General features: G+C 41.4%; 1 protein-coding gene across 2 annotated transcripts in view; it reads right to left on the reverse strand.

The window, feature by feature from the left end:
* The window catches only part of LOC118385825 (cholecystokinin receptor), a 72,346-nt gene that overhangs the window by 35,813 nt on the left and 12,256 nt on the right, over positions 1 to 24,277 (reverse strand). For both annotated transcript variants that reach the window (XR_008139782.1, XM_052522344.1), the window contains exon 2: positions 2,071 to 2,319. Coding sequence is in view for 1 of the 2 variants with exons in the window: in XM_052522344.1 (XP_052378304.1) it covers positions 2,071 to 2,319 (249 nt within the window). In the remaining variant the exon portion in view is untranslated. The remainder of the gene's footprint in view (positions 1 to 2,070; positions 2,320 to 24,277) is intronic.

Here is a 24,277-nt window from a genome sequence, read left to right on the forward strand (position 1 = left end):
AGGTAAACTGGGGAAAGAGCAAAGCTCTGTTATGTGGGGCATGGGGGATAGGGCTCCTCCTCTGCTTCCAGGGGTTTGCAGTGGGGTTGTGAAGGGCTTAAAGTGTTGGGGGTGTACCTGGGCTCGGAGAGGTGGGTCAGCAAGAACTGGGAGGGGCTGACACAGGCAGTGGTGTCAAGACTGGCCAGGTGGAGGTGGCTCCTGTCCCAAGTGTCATATAGAGGGAGGGTGCTGATAATCAACAACCTGGTGGCATCTTCCTTGTGGCATAAACTGGCTGTCCTCAACCCCCCGCCGGTCTGCTTGCAGACCTGCAATGCAAGCTGGTGGACTTTTTTGGTCGGGACATCACTGGCTGAAGGCAGCAGTTTTGTACATGACCGTCCACGAAGGAGGACAGGGCCTGGTGGAACTGGAGAGCAGGATGGCTGCTTTCAGACTAAAGGCGGTGCAGAGACTGCTGTACCACACTGATGTTGGCTGGAGGGAACCAGCATGCGCTGCTGAGGAGAGCTGGCGGATTAGGGTTGGACCGGCAGCTGTTCCTCATGAAGCTGGAGAGGCTGAGTACAGCAGGTCTCTCAGAGTTTTACTCTGCGGTGCTGAGGGCCTGGCAGCTGCTAAGGCCCGCACGAGAAGGGGTGTGGAGCCTGGGCAGTGGGTGTGGGAGGAGCCCATCTTCCACAACCCAGCCATCCCTTTGAGATCGGTTCAGTCGGCCACCCTGCAGAGGCAACTGATGGCAGGGGGTTTACAAAGGCTGGGTGACCTGAGACTGCTGGGAGAGGAGGGGTGGAAAACCCCGGAGGTCTTGGCGCAACAAACAGGAATAACGTCTCTTAGGCTGCTGGAGAGATTCCTGGAGGAGGTCCAGGAGGCACTGTCTGAGCCGGTAAGGGGGTGTTTGAGAGGCCAAAGGGAGAGGGGCCACCAATGTTCCCGCCACTGCAGGTGACGGCAGAGACTGGAGACTGGCAAGGGGGTCTGGAGGACTTGTTAGATTTTAACACTCCGAGCCTGGGGGAGTTTGAGGGGTGGGAGGTAAAGCCCTCTACAACCTCTGCGTTAAGGTGAGGAGCATTAGAAGCCTAACAGGAGTGAAGGCACATCAGTGGCAGGGGGTATGTGGGGCGGAGAGTATGGTGGGTTTTAGATGGAGGGCGCTCTACAAACCCCCAGTACCAAAGAGGTCAGGGGACCTCCAGTGGAGGGTTCTTCATGGAGCCCTGGCCACTAACAGCTGGTTGGCACGGGTTGATCCGGGAATTGGGCAGGGGTGTCCTTTCTGTCAAATGAAAGAAACTGTAATTCATGTGTTTTCTGTGTGCACCAGGTTAATGCCATTAATGTCTCTGTTGGAATGTCTGTGTGACAGGTTGGGGGTGGTTTTTGCTGTTGGGATGTTTATAATGGGATACAGGTATTCGAGTAAGGAGAAAGAAAAATGTGTTTTGTTGAATTTTCTGTTTGCTCAGGCAAAGTTAGCTATTTGGCTAACAAGGAGGAACAGGGTCAAAGGTGGGGGGATAACAGACCCTTTACTACTGTTTCATGGGATGGTCTCTGCGCGCCTTAGGGTTGAGTTTGAGTTCTATAAAATGATCAAATGTGTGGAGATGTTTGAGGAGATATGGTGTGTTGGGGGGGCTGTCTGTATTGCTGGGGAAGATGTTTTGGATATACGGTTGTAGGAGATGGTTTCTGTGTATTTTTATTTATTTTTTATTTATTTTAGGAGTGGGGGGGTGAGTTTTAAATGAATTAAGAATGTTTCAATAAAGCAAGACCAAAAGTCAAAGTCTCTCTCTCTCTCTCTCTCTCTCTCTCTCTCTCTCTCTCTCTCTCTCTCTCTCTCTCTCTCTCTCTCTCTCTCTCTCTCTCTCTCTCTCTCTCTCTCTCTCTCTCTCTCTCTCTCTCTCTCTCTCTCTCTCTCTCTCTCTCTCTCTCTCTCTCTCTCTCTCTCTCTCTCTCTCTCTCTCTCTCTCTCTCTCTCTCTCTCTCACCCAATATTTTCTCCAGCCTCGATATCTCCCACACGCGCCCTCAACATTTCCAGTCCCCCATTCTTACCCATGAGGTAAGCCACTATCTTGCACATGGTGGGCCCGAAGATGAAGTCCTCCAGGAGGTTGGGGATGAGGGTGAAGGGCATGCAGAAGATGGCCATCATCAGGTCGCTGACCGCCAGGGACAGCAGGAAGGAGTTGGTGACCGTCCTCATGCGCTTGTTGACCGTCAGGACCACAATGATTAGCAGGTTGCCAAACACACTGAGGAGGAAGATTACCGAGTAGAGCAGGATACGCAGCGAGTCCACCTCTGGAGGGAGGAGGAGATGGAGAGAGGAGGATAAAAAAGAGAGAGATAGAGAGGGGGTATAAAAGAAAGAGGGGGGAGCATGAGAGAGAGGGGGTATAAAAGAAAGAGGGGGGAGCATGAGAGAGAGGGGGTATTAAAGAAAGAGGGGGGAGCATGAGAGAGAGGGGGTATAAAAGAAAGAGGGGGGAGCATGAGAGAGAGGGGGTATAAAAGAAAGAGGGGGGAGCATGAGAGAGAGGGGGTATAAAAGAAAGAGGGGGGAGCATGAGAGAGAGGGGTTGACAAACAGAGGTGGAGATAAAATAACATGTTAGATTCAAAACCTGATTGAAGCAATAAAATCCCACCATTCACAATCCAACACAGTAGTTGTGTTGTGTTCTTCAGTCACAGGTGGTTAGATACATGGTTATTATGTCATGTCACCAGAACACTACTCTTCCCCCTGCCAAGCCTGGAGGAGGTCAGGTAAATTCTTTATAGAAGCCCATCGAGTGAGAAAGTGAGTGAGGACAGGAGCCCTGGTCCAGTTTAACAGATTAATCAGCACTGTTGAACATACAGCTCAATACAATCAGCCTGTTTCACTGTGTTTCTATTGATTTCTACATCTAACTGGCTTCTGGGTGTACCATAATGATAGTGTTGGGAGGGAGGGAGGGAGGGAGGGAGGGAGGGAATGGGACACCATTCACTTACAGACCATGGCCTAATGCACGCAATGAATTACACAATTACAACGGGGTCGGTTAGTGATGAGAAAGTAATTGTAAAGAGAATAATGTTTCCCATAATGATTAATTAAAAGGGATAAGGAATGTTAATTGGAGAGAAGTGCTGATAGTGTGCAGTAAAACACTATTTGAATGTCACAGAGTATGTTATCATGTATGTCTCTGACACAAACTCACTGTGGGCCAGATCAGATCTAGGTCAGCACAACTCAAATATTAATGGGACTATAACATACTTACATATCTATGTAGAGTTTATGCAACCTCCTTTTTCAAACAAATGTCCTACCTACTGTACCAATGCTTTCTCTACCTTTCTGTTCCACTCAGACATACTACCCACTGGGCACACACTGGTTGAATCAACGTTGTTTCCACATCATTTTAATGAAATTAACTTCAACCAATGTGGAATAGATGTTGAATTGACGTCTGTGCCCAGTGAGTATCTCCCTCCCCTCCACTGACTCTGGCAAAGAGTCCATGTTCTCTCCTCTTAGTATTTGGGTGGTCAAATTATAGGAGAGCCAGCATGAGCTCTGAGGATTAGGATCACCAGTGGGTTGTATCCTGTTAGTGCCCCATCTTCCTCTGTATAAAAAACCTCCAGTCCGTTCCACCTGCAAAATTATCAGACCAGTGAAGGGGAGTCAATGAGGGAGGGAATAGATCAAAGCTGGGGGTGCAACTGTTTGAAATGAAATGCAGCTCAGGTTTAGAAGAGAAAGAGAGAAAGAGAAAGAGAAAGAGGTGTTTGGTTAGTCAGGTTTTAGAAGATGCAGCCCCAGGGTATTTTGGGCTCCAGCGGGTCATATCCTGTTGATGTCCCGTCTCTCTGCCTGTCACTCAAATCTCAGCCTGCCAGCCCACCCGTCCCCCGCTGACACATAGACCATCTAAGCACGCTCCAAGGCAACCATGCCCAAGGGATAAGAGCCGCTCTGTATGTTCAACTACAAACACTCACCCTCCGGGCCTGACAGCCTCAGGCCTGCGTGTTTTTTCATGTGTGTGTGGGTGGGTGTATGCTCGTGTGGCATGTGTGTGTTTGTTGGTTGTGGTACTAGTGAGCTGACACACTGGTATTGCAGATAGGGTTTGGATTTACTCTTATGCAAGCCTGCACCCCAATCAACAAACTGTTTCTGCTGCTCACTCTGATTGTCTTTCACACATACACTCTATGTGGTACACTCTAGCTCTCATCCTCTGCATGCTATTATATCACAGTTCTTTCCTCTGCATGCTATTATATCACAGGTCTTTCCTCTGCATGCTATTATATCACAGGTCTTTCCTCTGCATGCTATTATATCACAGGTCTTTCCTCTGCATGCTATTATATCACAGGTCTTTCCTCTGCATGCTATTATATCACAGGTCTTTCCTCTGCATGCTATTATATCACAGGTCTTTCCTCTGCATGCTATTATATCACAGGTCTTTCCTCTGCATGCTATTATATCACAGGTCTCTCTCTCTCTCTCTCTCTCTCTCTCTCTCTCTCTCTCTCTCTCTCTCTCTCTCTCTCTCTCTCTCTCTCACTCTCTCTCTCTCTCTCACTCTCTCACTCTCTCTCTCACTCTCTCACTCTCTCTCTCTCTCTCTCTGGACATAAAAACATAACGAATAATAAACATCTTACATTAGTTCATTTAAAAATAATTACTTGATATTTTTCACCCTTTGCACGCCCAATTTTTCAGTTTTTGATTTGTTAAAAAAGTTTGATATATCCAATAAATGTCGTTCCACTTCGTGATTGTGTCCCACTTGTTGTTGATTCTTCAAAAAAATACAGTTTTATATCTTTATGTTTGAAGACTGAAATGTGGCAAAAGGTTGCAAAGTTCAAGGGGGCCGAATACTATATATATATATATATTTCTATATATATGTAGAATATACATATAATTGACAGCTTAGGATAGAAAACACTAACGTTTCCAAAACTGTAAAAATATTGTCTGTAAGTATAACAGAACTGATATTGCAGGCGAAAGCCTGAGAAAAATCCAATCCGGAAGTGCCTCATGTTTTGAAAGCACTGTGTTCCAATGCGTCCCTATTGAGCAGTGAATGCGCTACATTTATGTTGAAGCTATACCCGTAAGCGGCTACATTGCGCAACTGGTCACCTGATGGCTCCCAGAGTGATTCTAGCGTAAAATACAGAGGTAGCCATTATTCCAATTGGTCCTACTGAAAAACCAATTGTCCCGGTGGATATATTATCGAATAGATAATTGAAAAACACCTTGAGGATTGATTATAAACAACAACAAGCTAATTTGGAATATTTTTCGGCGTTTTCGTGACTGCAATTTCCGGGCGATTTCTCAGCCATACGTGAAAAACAAACGGAGCTATTTCGCCTACAAAAATAATATTTTTGGTAAAAGGAACATTGGCTATGTAACTGGGAGTCTCATGAGTGAAAACATCCAAAGCTCATCAAAGGTAAACGATTTAATTTGATTGCTTTTCTGATTTCCGTGACCAAATTACCTGCTGCTAGTTGGACAAAATGCTATGCTAGGTTATCAATAAACTTACACAAATGCTTGTCTAGCTTTGGCTGTAAAGTATATTGTGAAAAGCTGAGATGACAGGTTGATTAACAAAAGGCTAAGCTGTGTCTCAATATATTTCACTTGTGATTTTCATGACTAGGAATATTTTCTAGGAATATTCATGTCCGTTGCATTATGCTAATTAGTGTCAGTCGATGATTACGCTCCCTCATGCGGGATGGGGAGTCACTAGAGATTTAGGAATGTGAAATGTCAGTTCAATTCTTTGATCACATTCCCAGTGGGTCAGAAGTTTACATATCCTCAATTAGAAGTTTACATACAATTAATTAGTATTTTGTCTGTCTTGCTAGACTGTAAACTCTCCTTCCAGACTCACATTAAGCATTTCCAACAAAGCATCCTTCACTCATGCTGCCAAACACACCCTCATAAAACTGACCATTCTACCGATCCTCGACTTCGCCGATATAATTTACAAAATACCCTCCAACACTCTACTCAACAAATTGGATGCAGTCCATCACAGTGCCATCCGTTTTGTCAGCAAAGCCCCATATACTACCCACCACTGCGACCTGTACACTCTCGTTGGCTGGCCCTAGCTTCAAACTCATCGCCAAACCCACTGGCTCCAGGTCATCTACAAGACTTTGCTGGGTAAAGCCCCGCCTTATCTCAGCTCACCCACCCGTAGCACGTGCTCACCCCCAAAGCCAATTCCTCCTTTTGCTGCCTTTCCTTCCAGTTCTCTACTGCCAATGAATGAACTGCGAAAATCACTGATGCTGGAGACTCATATCTCCCTCACTAGCTTTAAGCACCAGCTGTAAGAGCAGCTCCCAGATCACTGCACATGTACATAGCCAATCTGTTAATAGCCCATCCAACTACCTCATCCCCATACTGTATGTATTTATTTATCTAGCTCCTTTGCACCCCAGTATCTCTACTTGCACATTCATCTTCTGCACAACTATCACTCCAATATTTAATTGGTATATTGTAATTACTTCGCCACCATGTCTATTTATTGCCTTACCTCCCATTTGCACACACTGTATATAGACTGTTTCAACTGTATTATTGACTGCATGCTTGTTTATTACATGTGTAACTCTGTGTTGTTCTATGAGTCGAATTGCTTTGCTTTATCTTGGCAAGGTCGCAGTTGTAAATGAGAACTCGTTCTCAACTAGCCTACCTAAATAAAACATTAAAACAATTGGTTGCATTGCCTTTAAATTGTTTAACTTGGGTCAAACGTTTCGGGAAACATTCCACAAGCTTCCCAAAATAAGTTGGGTGAATTTTCGCCCATTCCTCCTGACAGAGCTGGTGTAACTGAGTTAGGTTTGTTGGCCTCCTTGCTCGCACACGCTTTTTCAGTTCTGCCCACAAATATTCAATGAGATTGAGGTCAGGGTTTTGTGATGGCCACTCCCATACCTTTTTGTGGTCCTTAAGCCATTTTTACCACAACTTTGGAAGTATGCTTGGGGTCATTATCCATTTGGAAGACCCATTTGCAACCAAGCTTTAAATTCCTGACTGATGTCTTGAGATGTTACTTCAATATATCTACATCATTTTCCTACCCCATGATGGCATCTAATTGTGAAGTGCACCAGTCCCTCCTGCAGCAAAGCACCCCCACAACATGATGCTGCCACCCCCGTTCTTCACGGTTGGGATGGTGTTCTTTGGCTTGCAAGCCTCCCCTTTTTCCTCCGAACATTACAATGGTCATTATGTTCAAACAGTTCTATTTTTGTTTCATCAGACCAGAGGACATTTCTCTAAAAAGTATGATCTTTGTCCCCATGTGCAGTTGCAAACCGTAGTCTGGCTTTTTTACATACAGTTGAAGTTAGAAGTTTACATACACTTCGGTTGGAGTCATTTAAACTCATTTTTCAACGACTCCACAAATGTCTTGTTAACAATAGTTTTGGCATGTCGGATAGGTCATCTACTTTATGCATGACACAAGTAATTATTCCAACAATTGTTTACAGACAGATTATTTCAAGTATAATTCACTACATCACATTTCAAAAAGGGTCAGAAGTTAATATTCACTAAGTTGACTGTGACTTTAAACAGCCTGGAAAATTCCAGAAAATTATGTCATGGCTGTTGAAGCTTCTGATAGACTAATTGACATCATTTGAGTCAATTGGAGGTGTACCTGTGGATGTATTTCAAGGCCCACCTTCAAACGCAGTGCCTCTTTGCTTGACATCATGGGAAAATCAAAAGAAATCAGCCAAGACCTCCGAATATTTTGTTGTTGACAAGTCTGATTCATCCTTGGGAGCAATTTCCAAACGCCTGAAGGAACTAAGTTCATCTGTACGAACAATAGTATGCAAGCATAAACAGCATGGGACCACGCAGCCTTCATATCGCTCAGGAAGGAGACACGTTCTGTCTCCTAGAGATGTAATGTACTTTGTTGCGAAAAGTACAAATCAATCCCAGAACAACAGCAAAGGACCTTGTGAAGATGCTGGAGGAAACAGGTATAAAAGTATTTATCCACAGTAAAACGAGTCCTATATCAACATAACCCGAATGGCCGCTCATCAAGGAATAAGCCACTGCTCCAGAACCGCCATAAAAAAAAATCTGAAAAGGACAACGTCTTTAATCTTGCGTTGTATTATATATCAACTCATACATCCTGTACCATGGAGTTGGTACATCTAAAATCTCTTCCCAACTATTTTGCAATCTGTATGGCACAGACAAACATCCTGGTCCTCAAATGAAACTGGTATGCTTTCCTGTTTATGATATTTTTATTCCTCCTACAGTTTTGATCCTTTATATTGGGCAGACAGACTAGTTCCCTAACTCCTCCCATTGCCACCTGCCTCCTCCATTTTTTGGGTAACGCTATAATCAATTGGTTGTACTCTTGGATTATGCAGACCTTCCCGTACAATTCTGATAACTCCATGAAGGACATAACTCTACCATTCCAATGTACAATATAAGTTAAGAACAAAATACCCATTTCAAAGATCTTTCCCAAAATACAGGTATTTTATCAACCAGCACATTTGAGTTCAGCCAGAATATTTGTTCTATCTTTTCAGGGGGATGAAATTGAAATTGTAGCCAGCTCTGCAATGCTTGTTTGAAAAAGAGAGATACTTTGAAAAAGGTATTATTTTCAATTAATCAAAAATGAGACACGGCAATCTGCACAAAGGCAAAAAGGCCATTTTTAAACAATGGATAAGCTTTTCTTAGTAATCTACTTGAGAACCATTTAGCGTTCAAGGAAAACTTGAATACGTAAAGCTTTTAGAGAGAGGTTTAGTGCTTTTATATTTAATCATCTCAACCCACCCAATTCATATACATTTTCTAAATAGGCACGCTTTATTTTGTCTGGTTTAGCTACCCAGATTAAGCTAAATATTTTTTGCTCATATGATTTGAAAAACAAATCGTCAGGAGTAGGCATACGTGAGTATACTGAGATATGACTAAGGAGTTAATCAGGGCAATTTTTCCATAAATAGACAGGTATTTACCTCTCCATGGTTGCAGGATCTTGCCTATTTTTACAAGTTTTCTATTGAAATTCATTGTAGGGAGCATATTTATATATTTTGTGATATGAATACCGAGTATGTCTACTTCACCATCAGACCATTTTATAGGTTAACTGCGGGGTAATGTAAAAGTTGTGTTGTTTAAAGATGCAATATGTAATATTGTACACTCATCATAATTAGGTTTTAGTCCAGAGAGTACAGAAAAGTTATCTAGAGACATGGCAGGGATCTAGCTTTCATATTTAATATAAAAACCTACACTCGATCCCTCCGATGTCAACAACTACAGACCAGTATCCCTTCTTTCTTTTCTCTCCAAAACTCTTGAACGTGCCGTCCTTGGCCAGCTCTCCCGCTATCTCTCTCTGAATGACCTTCTTGATCCTAATCAGTCAGGTTTCAAGACTAGTCATTCAACTGAGCAGCCATGACACTTCAACTCTTCTCTGTATCACGGAGGCGCTCCGTACCGCTAAAGCTAACTCTCTCTCCTCTGCTCTCATCCTTCTAGACCTATCGGCTGCCTTCGATACTGTGAACCATCAGATCCTCCTCTCCACCCTCTCCGAGTTGGGCATCTCCGGCGCGGCCCACGCTTGGATTGCGTCCTACCTGACAGGTCGCTCCTACCAGGTGGCGTGGCGAGAATCTGTCTCCTCACCACGCGCTCTCACCACTGGTGTCCCCCAGGGCTCTATTCTAGGCCCTCTCCTATTCTCGCTATACACCAAGTCACTTGGCTCTGTCATAACCTCACATGGTCTCTCCTATCATTGCTATGCAGACGACACACAATTAATCTTCTCCTTTCCCCCTTCTGATGACCAGGTGGCGAATCGCATCTCTGCATGTCTGGCAGACATATCAGTGTGGATGACGGATCACCACCTCAAGCTGAACCTCGGCAAGACGGAGCTGCTCTTCCTCCCAGGGAAGGACTGCCCGTTCCATGATCTCGCCATCACGGTTGACAACTCCATTGTGTCCTCCTCCCAGAGCGCTAAGAACCTTGGCGTGATCCTGGACAACACCCTGTCGTTCTCAACTAACATCAAGGCGGTGGCCCGTTCCTGTAGGTTCATGCTCTACAACATCCGCAGAGTACGACCCTGCCTCACACAGGAAGCGGCGCAGGTCCTAATCCAGGCACTTGTCATCTCCCGTCTGGATTACTGCAACTCGCTGTTGGCTGGGCTCCCTGCCTGTGCCATTAAACCCCTACAACTCATCCAGAACGCCGCAGCCCGTCTGGTGTTCAACCTTCCCAAGTTCTCTCACGTCACCCCGCTCCTCCGCTCTCTCCACTGGCTTCCAGTTGAAGCTCGCATCCGCTACAAGACCATGGTGCTTGCCTACGGAGCTGTGAGGGGAACGGCACCTCAGTACCTCCAGGCTCTGATCAGGCCCTACACCCAAACAAGGGCACTGCGTTCATCCACCTCTGGCCTGCTCGCCTCCCTACCACTGAGGAAGTACAGTTCCTGCTCAGCCCAGTCAAAACTGTTCGCTGCTCTGGCCACCCAATGGTGGAACAAACTCCCTCACGACGCCAGGACAGCGGAGTCAATCACCACCTTCCGGAGACACCTGAAACCCCACCTCTTTAAGGAATACCTAGGATAGGATAAGTAATCCTTCTCACCCCCACCCCCTTTAAGATTTAGATGCACTATTGTAAAGTGACTGTTCTACTGGATGTCATAAGGTAAATGCACCAATTTGTAAGTCGCTCTGGATAAGAGCGTCTGCTAAATGACTTAAATGTAAATAGTAAATGTTAAATGTATAAAACTTGAGTCATCGGCATACATGGACAAATTTGTCCTTGTATTTCTAATATTCTAATGTTGTTATTGGATCTGATTTTAATAGCTAGCATTTCGATGGCCATGACGAATAGATATGGTGACATTACTTTATAAGAGAATCACCGAAATTGAAAATATCCAGGCATTTATAAATAATATCCAGACTTACTTTATAAAATGCCTTTTCAAAACCGCTATAAATACCAGGCCTGGCTTCTTAAATGTTTCATGATGTTCTATTATTTCTAGTAGTTCTCATATTTTATCTCTTATGTATTGCTAATATAAAAAAAACTGACATATCCAGATGAACAATACCTGATAAAACCCTTTTAATTATGAGTGCTATGCATTTCGCTACTATTTTTGCATAACAACATTGAAGTGTAAGGGGCTACCAGTTTTTTAGATAGACTGGGTCTTTATATTTTCCATCTGGGTCTTGTTTTAATAATAGAGAAATCAGACCTTCCTGTTGAGTCCCTGACAGACTACCATTTCTATAGGAGTAGTTAAAACAATCTAACAATGGAGCTTTTCGTATATCAAAAAGGCTTGATATACCTCTACAGGTATTGTCACGGTTTTCTTCCGTCGAAGGAGAGGAGGACCAAAATGCAGCGTAGTTCGTGTTCAACATGTTTAATGAAAGACGATAACGTGAACACTACACAAATACAAAATAACAAGTGGCAAAACTGAAACCGTCCTATCTGGTGCAGAGAACACAAAGACAGGAAACAATCACCCACAAAGTATCCACAGAATATGGGTGCCTAAATATGGTTCCCAATCAGAGACAACGATAGACAGCTGCCTCTAATTGAGAACCAATCTAGGCAACCATAAACATACAATATACCTAGAAAGGATACAGCCCCATAAACATACAAAACCTCTAGACAAGGTAAACACATACATCACCCATGTCACACCCTGACCTAACCAAAATAACAAGGAAAACAAAGAATACTAAGGTCAGGGTGTGACAGGTATGCCATCAAGCCCTGGGGTTTATCCAGGCTAAAATGATTTTACAGCCTCTAAAAGTTAATCCTCTGTAATTTCACCTTCGCACTGATCTTTCTGTACATTTGTTAATTTTTATATTATTTGGAAAGAATTCCTTACTGTAATCTTCATTCAGTGGGAGAGGATGAGACAGAAAAGAGAACATCTGTGTCACGCCCTGACCTTAGATATCTCTGTTTTCTTTATATTTTGGTTAGGTCAGGGTGTGACGAGGGTGGATACGCTAGTTTTTGTATTGTCTAGGTTTTTTGGTATGTCTAGGGTTTTAAAAATAAGTTGTCCTCCAGTAAACTTTGATTACATTTCCAATATCCTCATCCACGTGGAAAACCTGTAAGAGTTTTGTGAATGCCAATTAGATGATGATCCGATCGCATTCTGTCTACTATTAATAAAACTATTTTAACCTTTGATGCAAGAGAGAAAGAGACAAGAAAGTTGTCAAGACGACTAGCTTGATTAAGTCTCATCCATGTATATCTCACTAGGTCAGGTTTTTTAGTCTCCAAATATCCACTATTTCTAATGTGTCCATAATATTTGTGATTTCCTTAAGGGCACGGTGATGATAGTTTGTAGAGTAATTACCTTTACGGTCCATTGAGACATTTAATTCTGTCTTATAGTGTCCTACCGTAATAATTTGATCATTTGTTGCCTCTAATTTCAATAATTTAGAAAAATGTTTTCAAAGAAGTATGGATCATCCTGATATGGATCATATAGATTAATGAGCCAAATCTCTTTTTTGTCCAATTTCATTTTCAAAAAGATCCACCTTCCTTGCAAATCATTCCTGACTATTTGCACATTCAGAATGACATTTTTGTTAATTAATATCATCACACCTTTTGAGTTCCTTTGTCCATGACAGAAAATGATTTCACCACCCCATTTCTTTTTCCACACAACTAAATCCAAGGATATAGAGTGAGTTTCCTGTAAACAGTATATGTTATATTCCTTTTATTTTAGCCATGTAAAGACTGATCTTCTTTTTTATTTTCTGCTAAACCATTACAATTATAACTGGCTAGACTTATTTCACCCTGTATCATAACTAGATACTATTCTCAGGCTAAATTGACCATAATTAGTGCTTGTAAAGTTACTGCCATCAGAGGTATTATGATGGTCAAAATTAGAGCTTTCAAATGACTGATATTTAGAATGCCTGTTTGCCTGTGAGCCAATTCCACAGATGTTAGAAAATTGAGACAAGATATTATGTGTGTAGTAAATCTGAGTAGGTTGATGTGTATGATATTGGATGTGATTTAGTGACAGTGTGTACGATGTCTGTATAAGAATAAGACTATAATATGTGATGTCCAAATATATAATAACTCCGCCAATTTGCATGGTTGAGTGTCTATGTGTGTAACATGTAGTGCGTATAGCTTTAATATTCATAATGATAATTGTAGTCCATCGTGTCACCATCATAATTGCATCATTAATACCTTTAAAATCATTGAAAAACACATCCCAGTATTTACAGAGCAATTGACGTTTCACATGATCATTAAAAAGACCTTGCATTACTCTAGAGACGGCATCACAACAGTACAAATGTATCACGTATGATATGTTATTATTCCCCAATGCCCCTATTCTGATATCTTCCCCTTGCTTGTTGTAAACATACATACACTTGTAGACAAATACATAAAAAATAGACAAACAATAAACATATTAAATTATAAAACAGTTCTTGACAATAGAGAGAAGGAGAGAAGAGAAGAGAAAAGAGAGAAAGAGAGAGTCTGTATGTGTAAAGCGAGCACGTAATTGAGGATGTGTGTGTTCATATCCACTTCATAGTGTTCAGATATTTTTACAGTTCCCATAATAAAATGTTTTCGTAACCTGAAGTCCCTGTATAATTTAGTAAAACCATGGTGTCATGGCACTGTCTATGAATAGCTGTCCATCTATAAAGAGTTTGTCCACAATGAGAAAGGCACGCTTACCTTTCTCCTTTTTTGCCTTTGTACCAGACACAGTCTTTTATGACGTTAATTTGTGTCACTTGGAAATTGGTAATTGAGACCCAATTTGGTCCCTTTAAGCTCCCTTCCCCTGCATTTGATCAGCTCCTTTCGTTGGTAGTGTTCAAATTTTGCGGTGATCGGTCGGGGACCTTTGCTCTTGTTGCTCCGAACTCCAAGTTTGTGTACTCGGTGGAAAGCTACCTTGTTTACATAGAGTTTGTATATCTAGTAGCGACTACTTCATCACCCTGTTTTCCCTGAGTAGACAATCCTTGTTGGAATCGTGGATTTTTACCTTGGCTATGTGCCTTGTTTTCTCCTTGGAGAGTGAGAATTTCACTCTAGCTAAATTCCAAACTCTCCCTCAGCCCTGCTACCTCCACACACAACTTTTCCAGTGTTGCATGGATTCCAGCCAGAGCACTAGCCTCTACTTCAACGGTAAGTAAATCGTCCGTGTCTGTAGATGAATCTATTTTTCTTTTTTGGGGTTTAACCTCTGGTATGTGGGACGCTAGCCTGGCCACCTGGCCAACATCCATTTAGATTGCAGAGTGCCAAATTCAAATAAAGAAATACTCATTATAAAAATTCAGAAAACAAAACATATTTTACATAGGTTTAAAGATTAACTTCTTGTGAATCCAACCACGGTGTCAGATATAAAAAATGCTTTACAGCGAAAGCATACCTTACAATTATTTGAGAACATAGCCCAGCAGACAAATCATTACAAACAGTAACCAGCCAAGTAGAAGCGTTACACAAGTCAGAAATAGAGATAAAATGAATCCCTTACCTTTGATGATCTTCATATGGTTGCACTCAGAAGACATTAATTTACTCAATAAATGTTCCTTTTGTTCGATAAAGTCTCTTTATATCCAAAACCTCTTTTTGTTTGCACGTTTTCTTCAGTAATCCACAAGCTCAAACACAGTCAAAACAGGCAGACAGAAAAATCCAAATTGTATCCGTAAAGTTCATAGAAACATGTCAAACAATGTTTATATTCAAACCTCAGGTTGTTTTTAGCCTAAATAATTAATAATATTTCAGACAATAACGTTGTCAATATAAAAGGTAAACAAGACAGGCACTCTCTCAGTCGAGTGCATGAAAAAGCTCTGTGACACGGCAGGGTCCACTCATTCAGACTGCTCTTACTCCCTCATTTTTCAGAATATAAAGCCTGAAACTATTTTTAAAAGTCTATTGACATCTAGTGGAAGGCATAGGAACATGCTTTTCATCCAAAATTCCGAATGCTGCCCCCTTTTTTTCACCTTTATTTAACCAGGTAGGCTAGTTGAGAACAAGTTCTCATTTACAACTGCGACCTGGCCAAGATAAAGTATAACAGTGTGAACAGACAACAACACAGTTACACATGGAGTAAACAATAAACAAGTCAATAACCCTAGAGAAGTTAACGTTCTTTTGTGAGGTAGTCGGATCTTTCCATGATGGAGTATGTTGTTCTTCCATAGCGTAAAGCTGTTGGTACTCGAGCGTAAAGCTGTTGGTATTCGTTGATTTCCCTCAGGATCTCCTTAGAATCCAGGTTGGCTCTTTACTGCAACCAGTTGTTTTACGAAAATATAACAATGAGTCTTTCCCATGACGATGACAGGTGTCTGTAGTACAGCCAGCTATCACTCATGGATTCCACGCAAAAAAATGGAACACAAACTTGCAGTCCCAGCCGTAAAGGCTAACCGCGTCATGGAATCCTTAGCACCAAAACTTTAATTCTGATTAAAAATCTATTTAATGAAAAAAATGTTTATATACAACAAACCGAGTGTAGACAGTACAATGTTCTGTTGCGCGCATTGATGACATATTAGTGGAGTTAATTATTTGAATCACAGTCGACAATGTTTTTTTTAATCAATTAGTATATTCGAGTTTAACCATTATATTTGTTGTAATAATTTTATGGTGGGTTAACCTGAAATTGCAACCAACATTCTATGGCTTGTTTTAAAAATGTCGATATTTTGGAGATTATTTCATATTCAAATAACCGAAAGTAAGAGGTAATCTGAATAAATGGAAAAAGACCATTCTTGAACATGCGGTGAGCCATTCTTACTAATCTGCTGAACAATTAGTTCCGATTTAAGTATAGCTTTTGTATGACTGAAGCCTTTAGTGAGAGGTCTAATGATTTAATATAAAAAATGTCTGCCCTCCCCAAAATGTATTTCCATTATATAAATAAGCTTGTTTATTTTTGTCTGGTTTGCCATTCCTAATAAAACTGATTCTTTTTGCTAATAGAATTTTAAAAAACAAGTCATTAAGTGTAGGCAGGGCCATAAGCAAATAGGTAAACTGGGTATGACTAAAGAGTTGATCAGGGTCATTTTTCCACAAAAGACAGGTATTTTCCTTTCCCATGGTAGCTAGATCTTATCCATTTTTGCTATGTCTCTATTAAAATGTAATGTAGTGAGATCATTTATTTCTTTCGGGAAATGAATACCAAGTATGTCCACTTCTTTATTGGTAAGTACATTTGTATTTTTTGTGATCCAATATGTAATATAGTAAGTACACTTAGACACATTATCTAGATCCTCTATGAGGCTATTGAGGGATCCAAGTTGTGGATTTAATAGAAAACATGAATCATTATCATATAATGACACCTTTGTTTTTAAGCCCTGGGTTTCTAGCCCCTTGATATTATTGTTGGATTTGATTTTAATAGCTAACATTTCGATGGCTCTAATAAATAGATATGCCGATAGTGGACAACCTTGTTTAACCCGTCTTGACAGTTTAATACTTTCTGAGAAGTAGCCATTATTTACTATTTTACACCTGGAGTTACTATACATAACTGTAACCCATTTTATAAGAGATTCTCCAAAATTGAAATATTCCAGGCATTTAAATATAAATTCCAGTCCTACTTTATCAAAAGCCTTTTCAAAGTCAGCTATGAATACCAGGTCTGGTTTACCAGATTTTTCATAGTGTACTATTGTTTCCAGTACTAGACTTATATTATCTCCAATGTATTGTCCATGTAAAAAAAACCTGTCTGATTAGGATGAATAATATCAGAGAATACCTTTTTTAATTATATGCGCTATGCATTTTGCTAGAGTTTTTGCATACTGTAACGTCGTTCTTCGTTTGTAGAAAGAGAGTCGGACCGAAATGCAGCGTGGTGGTTACTCATGACTTTAATGAAAAAAGTGACACATGAAAAAACTATACAAATACGAAAACAACAAATGGAACGTGAAACCTAATTACAGCCTATCTGGTGAAACTACACAGAGACAGGAACAATCACCCACGAAATACAAAGCGAAACCAGGCTACCTAAATACGGTTCCCAATCAGAGACAACGAGAATCACCTGACTCTGATTGAGAACCGCCTCAGGCAACCAAGCCCATACAACACCCCTACTCAGCCGCAATCCCAATAATACAAAAACCCCAATACGAAATACAACAACATAAACCCATGTCACACCCTGGCCTGACCAAATAATTAAAGAAAACACAAAATACTAAGACCAAGGCGTGACACATACAACACTAAAGTGTAAGTGGCCTCATTTTTTTAATGAACTGGATCTTTATATTTACTACCTAGGTCCTGTTTCAGTAATAGTTAAATCTGACCTTCGTGTTGAGTATCTGACAATCTACCATTTTATAGGAGTGGTTAAAACATGCTAATAACTGTCCTCTGAGTACATAAAAAAAGGTTTGATATACCTCAACTGGTATTCCATCCTTACAATTAACTTGAATTGGTGGAGATGGAGGAAACAGAAACAAAAAAACACATTATTAATGTACTTTTTTTTTCCTCTTTCAAAATATATTTTGGTGAGACATGGGTGACTCATTTGTAACAAGTTTCAGTAAATTATTTCTGGTAGCACTTCTATGCATTTCTATGTTGAAGAAAATAAACCGCTGCATTTGTACCCAATTTCCATCCAGTTCGCTTTATTTTAATATACTACCCTTGATATTTCTTGAATAGGTTCCTCCAGTTCTTTTAGATTTTGTCTCTAACTTTTTCGATGTCTCTGTCGTACAGTTTTTGCTTTCTATCTGTAATGTTCATCCCTCTATTTCATTTGTTAATATGAACTCTTTTTTTTTTAACCTAAATTGCTTTTGATTTAAAGTTCAGTATTGAAATGCACTGCCTCCAAAGGAATTTTTAAAAGTGTCCCATACAATAAGGGGACCTGCTGTACCTATGTTATGTTGGAAAAGTCAGTGATAAATCCTTCTGTCCTGGTTAAAAACAAGTTGTCATCCAATAGGCTAATTAAATTTCCAATATCCTCGCCCACGTGGAAATTCTGTAAGAGTAAGGTATATGCCAATTATTTGATGGTCCGATCGCATTCTGTACCCTATTAAAATGTTTTAAACTTTTTGTGCCAGCGAGAATGACATAAGAAAGTAGTCAAGACGACGAGCTCAATTGAGCCTCCACCATATCAATCGGTCAGGATATTTAAACCTCCATATATCCACTAGTTCCAATACATACATGATATTATTAAGTGTATGAGGGTGATAGTTTGTAATGTGAGTTCCTTTATGATCTATTTAGGTCTTCAAAACCATATTATAGTCTCCAACCAAAATAATAGAGTATTGTATTGTTTGTAGGCTTGATCAATTATTATATATATTTTCACAGGAGTGTGGATCATCATTATTTGGACCACATAGTCTCATGAGCCAAATGTGTTTATGGTCCAATAACATATTTAAAATAATCCATCTACCTTGCGGATTTGATTGGGTAATGTACACATTTGGATCAAAATTATTGTAAATTAATATCATCACCCCTTTTGACTTTCTTTGCCCATGGGAGGAGTATATTAAAATTGTTGAATGAGTTTCCTGTAAACAATATACATTATATTCCTTCTATTTTAGTCAAGTAAACATGATCGTATTTTCTTATTATCTGCTAAGCCATTACAATTATAGCTGATACAAGTTTCAATTCTATGTATCATAATATATGTTTGTAAACTTACCATTAAAAAGTACCATTATGATTGCACTGCTACTGAGTAAACCTCCAATAGTTATCCACAATTCCACCCACTGAAACCTACCCCCATCCCCATATTGGATTGTCGTCCCAGTGACTGGTAAGCCACCCCTGTCCACCTGGATCCTAGGACCTTTGAGAGTTTGGAGATTAACAGCAAAAAGCATTTCCAACGCCCTCACTTCGATTGTATTGTATACTGTTCTTTAAAAGATATGTATATCTAAATTTATTTCCACAATTAACTAATAATATGCGTAATAATGTATGCAGTAGGGGGTAGGCAACAACATCTCCACCCCGCTGATCCTCAACACTGGGGCCCCACAAGGGTGCGTTCTGAGCCCTCTCCTGTACTCCCTGTTCACCCACGACTGCGTGGCCACGCACGCCTCCAAATCAATCATCAAGTTTGCGAGACGGCCTACAGGGAGGAGGTGAGGGCCCTCGGAGTGTGGTGTCAGGAAAATAACCTCACACTCAACGTCAACAAAACTAAGGAGATGATTGTGTTTTTTAATTTTTTTATTTTACCCCTTTTTCTCGCCAATTTCGTGGTATCCAATTGTTGTAGTAGCTACTATCTTCTCTCATCGCTACAACTCCCGTACGGGCTCGGGAGAGACGAAGGTTGAAAGTCATGTGTCCTCCGATACACAACCCAACCAGCCGCACTGCTTCTTAACACAGCGCGCATCCAACCCGGAAGCCAGCCGCACCAATGTGTCGGAGGCTACACCGTGCACCTGGCAACCTTGGTTAGCATGCACTGCGCCAGGCCCGCCACAGGAGTCACTGGTGAACGATGAGACAAGGACATCCCTACCGACCAAGCCCTCCCTAACCCGGACGACGCTAGGCCAATTGTGCGTCGCCCCACAGACCTCCCGGTCGTGGCCGGTTACGACAGAGCCTGGCAGGGACTCTGATGGCACAGCTGGCGCTGCAGTACAGCGCCCTTAACCACTGCGCCACCCGGGAGGCCCTAGGAGATGATTGTGGACTTCAGGAAACAGCAGAGGGAACACCCCCCTATCCACATCGATGGAACAGTAGTGGAGAGGGTAGCAAGTTTTAAGTTCCTCGGCATACACATCACAGACAAACTGAATTGGTCCACCCACACAGACAGCATTGTGAAGAAGGCGCAGCAGCGCCTCTTCAACCTCAGGAGGCTGAAGAAATTTGGCTTGTCAACAAAAGCACTCACAAACTTCTACAGATGCACAATCAAGAGCATCCTGACGGGCTGTATCACCGCCTGGTATGGCAACTGCTCTGCCCACAACCGTAAGGCTCTCCAGAGGGTAGTGAGGTCTGCACAACGCATCACCGGGGGCAAACGACCTGCCCTCCAGGACACCTACACCACCCGATGTTACAGGTAGGCCATAAAGATCATCAAGGACAACAACCACCCGAGCCACTGCCTGTTCACCCCGCTATCATCCAGAAGGCGAGGTCAGTACAGGTGCATCAAAGCTGGGACCGAGAGACTGAAAAACAGCTTCTATCTCAAGGCCATCAGACTGTTAAACAGCCACCACTAACATTGAGTGGCTGCTGCCAACACACTGACTCAACTCCAGCCACTTTAATAATGGGAATTGATGGGAAATTATGTAAAATATAACACTAGCCACTTTAAACAATGCTACCTAATATAATGTTTACATACCCTACATTATCCATCTCATATGTATACGTATATACTGTACTCTATATCATCTACTGCATCTTTATGTAATACATGTATCACTAGCCACTTTAACTATGCCACTTTGTTTTTGTTTACATACTCATCTCATATGTATATACTGTACTCGATACCATCTACTGTATCTTGCCTATGCCGCTCTGTACCATCACTCATTCATATATCTTTATGTACATATTCTTTATCCCCCTACACGTGTGTGTATAAGACCGTAGTTTTGGAATTGTTAGTTAGATTACTTGTTGGTTATTACTACATTGTCGGAACTAGAAGCACAAGCATTTCGCTACACTCGCATTAACATCTGCTAACCATGTGTATGTGACAAATAAAATTTGAGTTAATACGAAGAATTATAACTATAACCAGGTCTGACATTACAAAAATAAAACATTTTGGTCAGCAATTATTATTTATGGAAAAAATAATTGTGATTCATCCTATACTGTCCCTAACATCATTACCCCTTAACGACAGATGTGGGATACATACACGCCCCCCACCCTTCCCCCACAAACAACCACAAGCTCAGATGTTCAACAGATGTTCCATCCACGAATCCAACTCAAGAGAATACTTAATATGCGAATGCGTGTACAGATATAGCTGTTTGAGAAGGCATGTCAGAATGGGGACATTTGCTTTCACCAAAGTCAAATCCTAGCTGACGGAGCTCAGATACACCCCTTTCCCCTAAAACACATACACCCGCTGGTCCCCCGTTGTGACCATTTTCCCAAGCATCTCTGAGCAGTCAGACCTGTTGAATATTTTGTGCCGCCAGGCCACAATAATTTGCCCCTTCTCTTATTGTCGGACTGTGACCCCCTCCCCATGGGCTACTGCAGCTAGTGTTGCCAGAACTGGGTGTGGGTCTCCACCGGAATTCCCACCGGCTCGGTATAAGGTCATCAAAGTTCTCATCAACATCTTTGAAAAATTCCCACCCAGGGGCTCTGGCTTTGTTGGACCAACCCTGCCAGGCAGGCTCAGACTCTTAGTTGCTTAGTGGGTCTCTGACCGTGTTTATCTTTTTGTCTTGGCTGCATATAGGCTACTTCCAGTAGGCTTATAAAACAGATAAGGACTGTGTGTGTGTCGCTCAGGTGGGTGTCTAGGGTACAGGGTTGGGGACCGCTCCATCATCATAAGACAATAAATAGACTAGATTTGCAATTTATTTGAAAATGTAGGTCCCATATCTGCACAAAATTGAAAACTCTCTCTGTCACAACCCATGCTCGCAGACACACATGGACTATTTTCCTTTTCCACTCACTTAGCTCACCATACTTTTCCACTCACTTAGCTCACCATACTTTTCCACTCACCGAGCTCACCATACTTTTCCACTCACTTAGCTCACCATACTTTTCCACTCACTTAGCTCACCATACTTTTCCACTCACTTAGCTCACCATACTTTTCCACTCACTTAGCTCACCATACTTTTCCACTCACTGAGCTCACCATACTTTTCCACTCACTTAGCTCACCATACTTTTCCACTCACTTAGCTCACCATACTTTTCCACTCACTTAGCTCACCATACTTTTCCACTCACTTAGCTCACCATACTTTTCCAATCACAAAACACACACCCCATCTTCAATCACAACCACACTCCCCCCACATATACACCCACACATACCCACATACAGTACTGTGCCTTCAATGTCCTCTGTTTGCTGTGTTTTTATCTCTACCATGTTGATTCCTACCCAATTGCAGGCTTTTGAGTACTAATGTATTAAAAATTAAAAACAAATATATATTTTTTTACATACTGTAAGTATTCAGACCCCTTTGCTATGAGACTCGAAATTTAGCGCAGATACATCCTGTTTTCATTGATCATCCTTCAAATGTCCCTACAACTTGATTGGAGTCCAACTGTGTAAATTCAATTGATTGGACACAATTTGGAAAGGCACATACCAGTCTATATGTGACTAATTTCAGGAAACAAGGCAAATGTCACACTTCACTACTTCACAGGAGAGGCATTTGAATGTAAACATTCATTTTTTTATCAAAATGTGTTTTTTGGGCAGAAATGCCTTTTGGAACATACAAACTTTCATGTGGCTTATTAATTAACCAATTTGTATTTCATCTGTAAATATGAATACAATTGTTAACTTAGGAGCCAAGTTGGTTTAGACACAGAAAATACAGGAACCTTCCCGCTAGCCATGATTGGCTGAGATAATGGATGGGCTTGAAGAATAGCCGTAGGCGGCTACATTGTGTAAGTAGCCACCTGATGGCTCCCAGGGTGACTCTTGCGTAAAATACAGAGGTAGCCATTACTCCAATCGGTCGTACTGAAAAACGAATTGTCCCGACAGATATATTATCAAATAGATATTTGTACAACACCTTGAGGATGGATTATAAACAACGTTTGCCATGTTTCTGTCGATATTATGGAGCTAATTTTGAATATTTTTCGCCGTTTTCGTGACTGCAATTTCCGGGCGATTTCTCAGCCGAACGTGAAGAACAAACGGAGCTATTTCGCAGCTATTTCGCCTACACAAATAATCTTTTGGGAAAAAAATGAACTTTGGCTATCTACCTGGGAGTCTCGTGAGTGAAAACATCCAACGTTCATCAAAGGTAAACTATTTAATTTGATTGCTTTTCTTATTTGTGACAAGGTTTCCTGCTGCTAGCAAGGCATAATGCTATGCTAGGCTATTGATAAACTTACACAAATGCTTGTCTAGCTTTGGCTGTAAAGCATATTTTGAAAATCTGAGATGACAGGGTGATTAACAAAAGGCTAAGCTGTGTCTCAATATATTTTATTTGTGATTTTCATGAATAGGAATATTTTCTAGGGATATTTATGTCCGTTGCATTATGCTAATTTAGTGGCAGGCGATGATTACGCTCCCGCATGCGGGATGTGGAGTCAGTAGAGGTTAAAGAGATGGGTGTGGCTAAGGCTTAAGAGGGTGTGACTGATGTTAAATATAGTTGTAGACAAAGAAGAGCTCTCCTGTAGGTATACCAAATCATTCAAGGGTCATTTTCTCAAAAGTGGGGTTTCAAATTCATCAACTTTCAAAGCAGAATTAAGTCTCTACTTTTATCCAATGTAAAAAACACTTTCAAATTTTGCTACAGACCAAATCAAAGCATTCGGTCACATAAGATCCCACAGTTGACAGTGCATGTCAGAGCAAAAACCAAGCTATGAGGTCAAAGGACTCCGCATAGCTCCGAGACAGGATTGTGTCGAGGCACAGATCTGGGGAAGGGTGCAAAAACATTTCTGCAGCATTGAAGGTCCCCAAGAACACGGTGGCCTCCATCATTCTTAAATGGAAGAAGTTTGGAAACACCAAGACTCTTCCTAAAGCTAGCTGCCCGGCCAAACTGACCAATCGGGGGAGAAGGACCTTGGTCAGGGAGGTGCTCTAGAACCTGATGGTCACTCTTACAGTGCTCCAAGAGTTCCTCTGTGGAGATGAGATAACATTCCAGAAGGACAACC

Source organism: Oncorhynchus keta, chromosome 7 (assembly GCF_023373465.1).
Source record: "Oncorhynchus keta strain PuntledgeMale-10-30-2019 chromosome 7, Oket_V2, whole genome shotgun sequence".
NCBI classification, from domain to species: domain Eukaryota; kingdom Metazoa; phylum Chordata; class Actinopteri; order Salmoniformes; family Salmonidae; genus Oncorhynchus; species Oncorhynchus keta.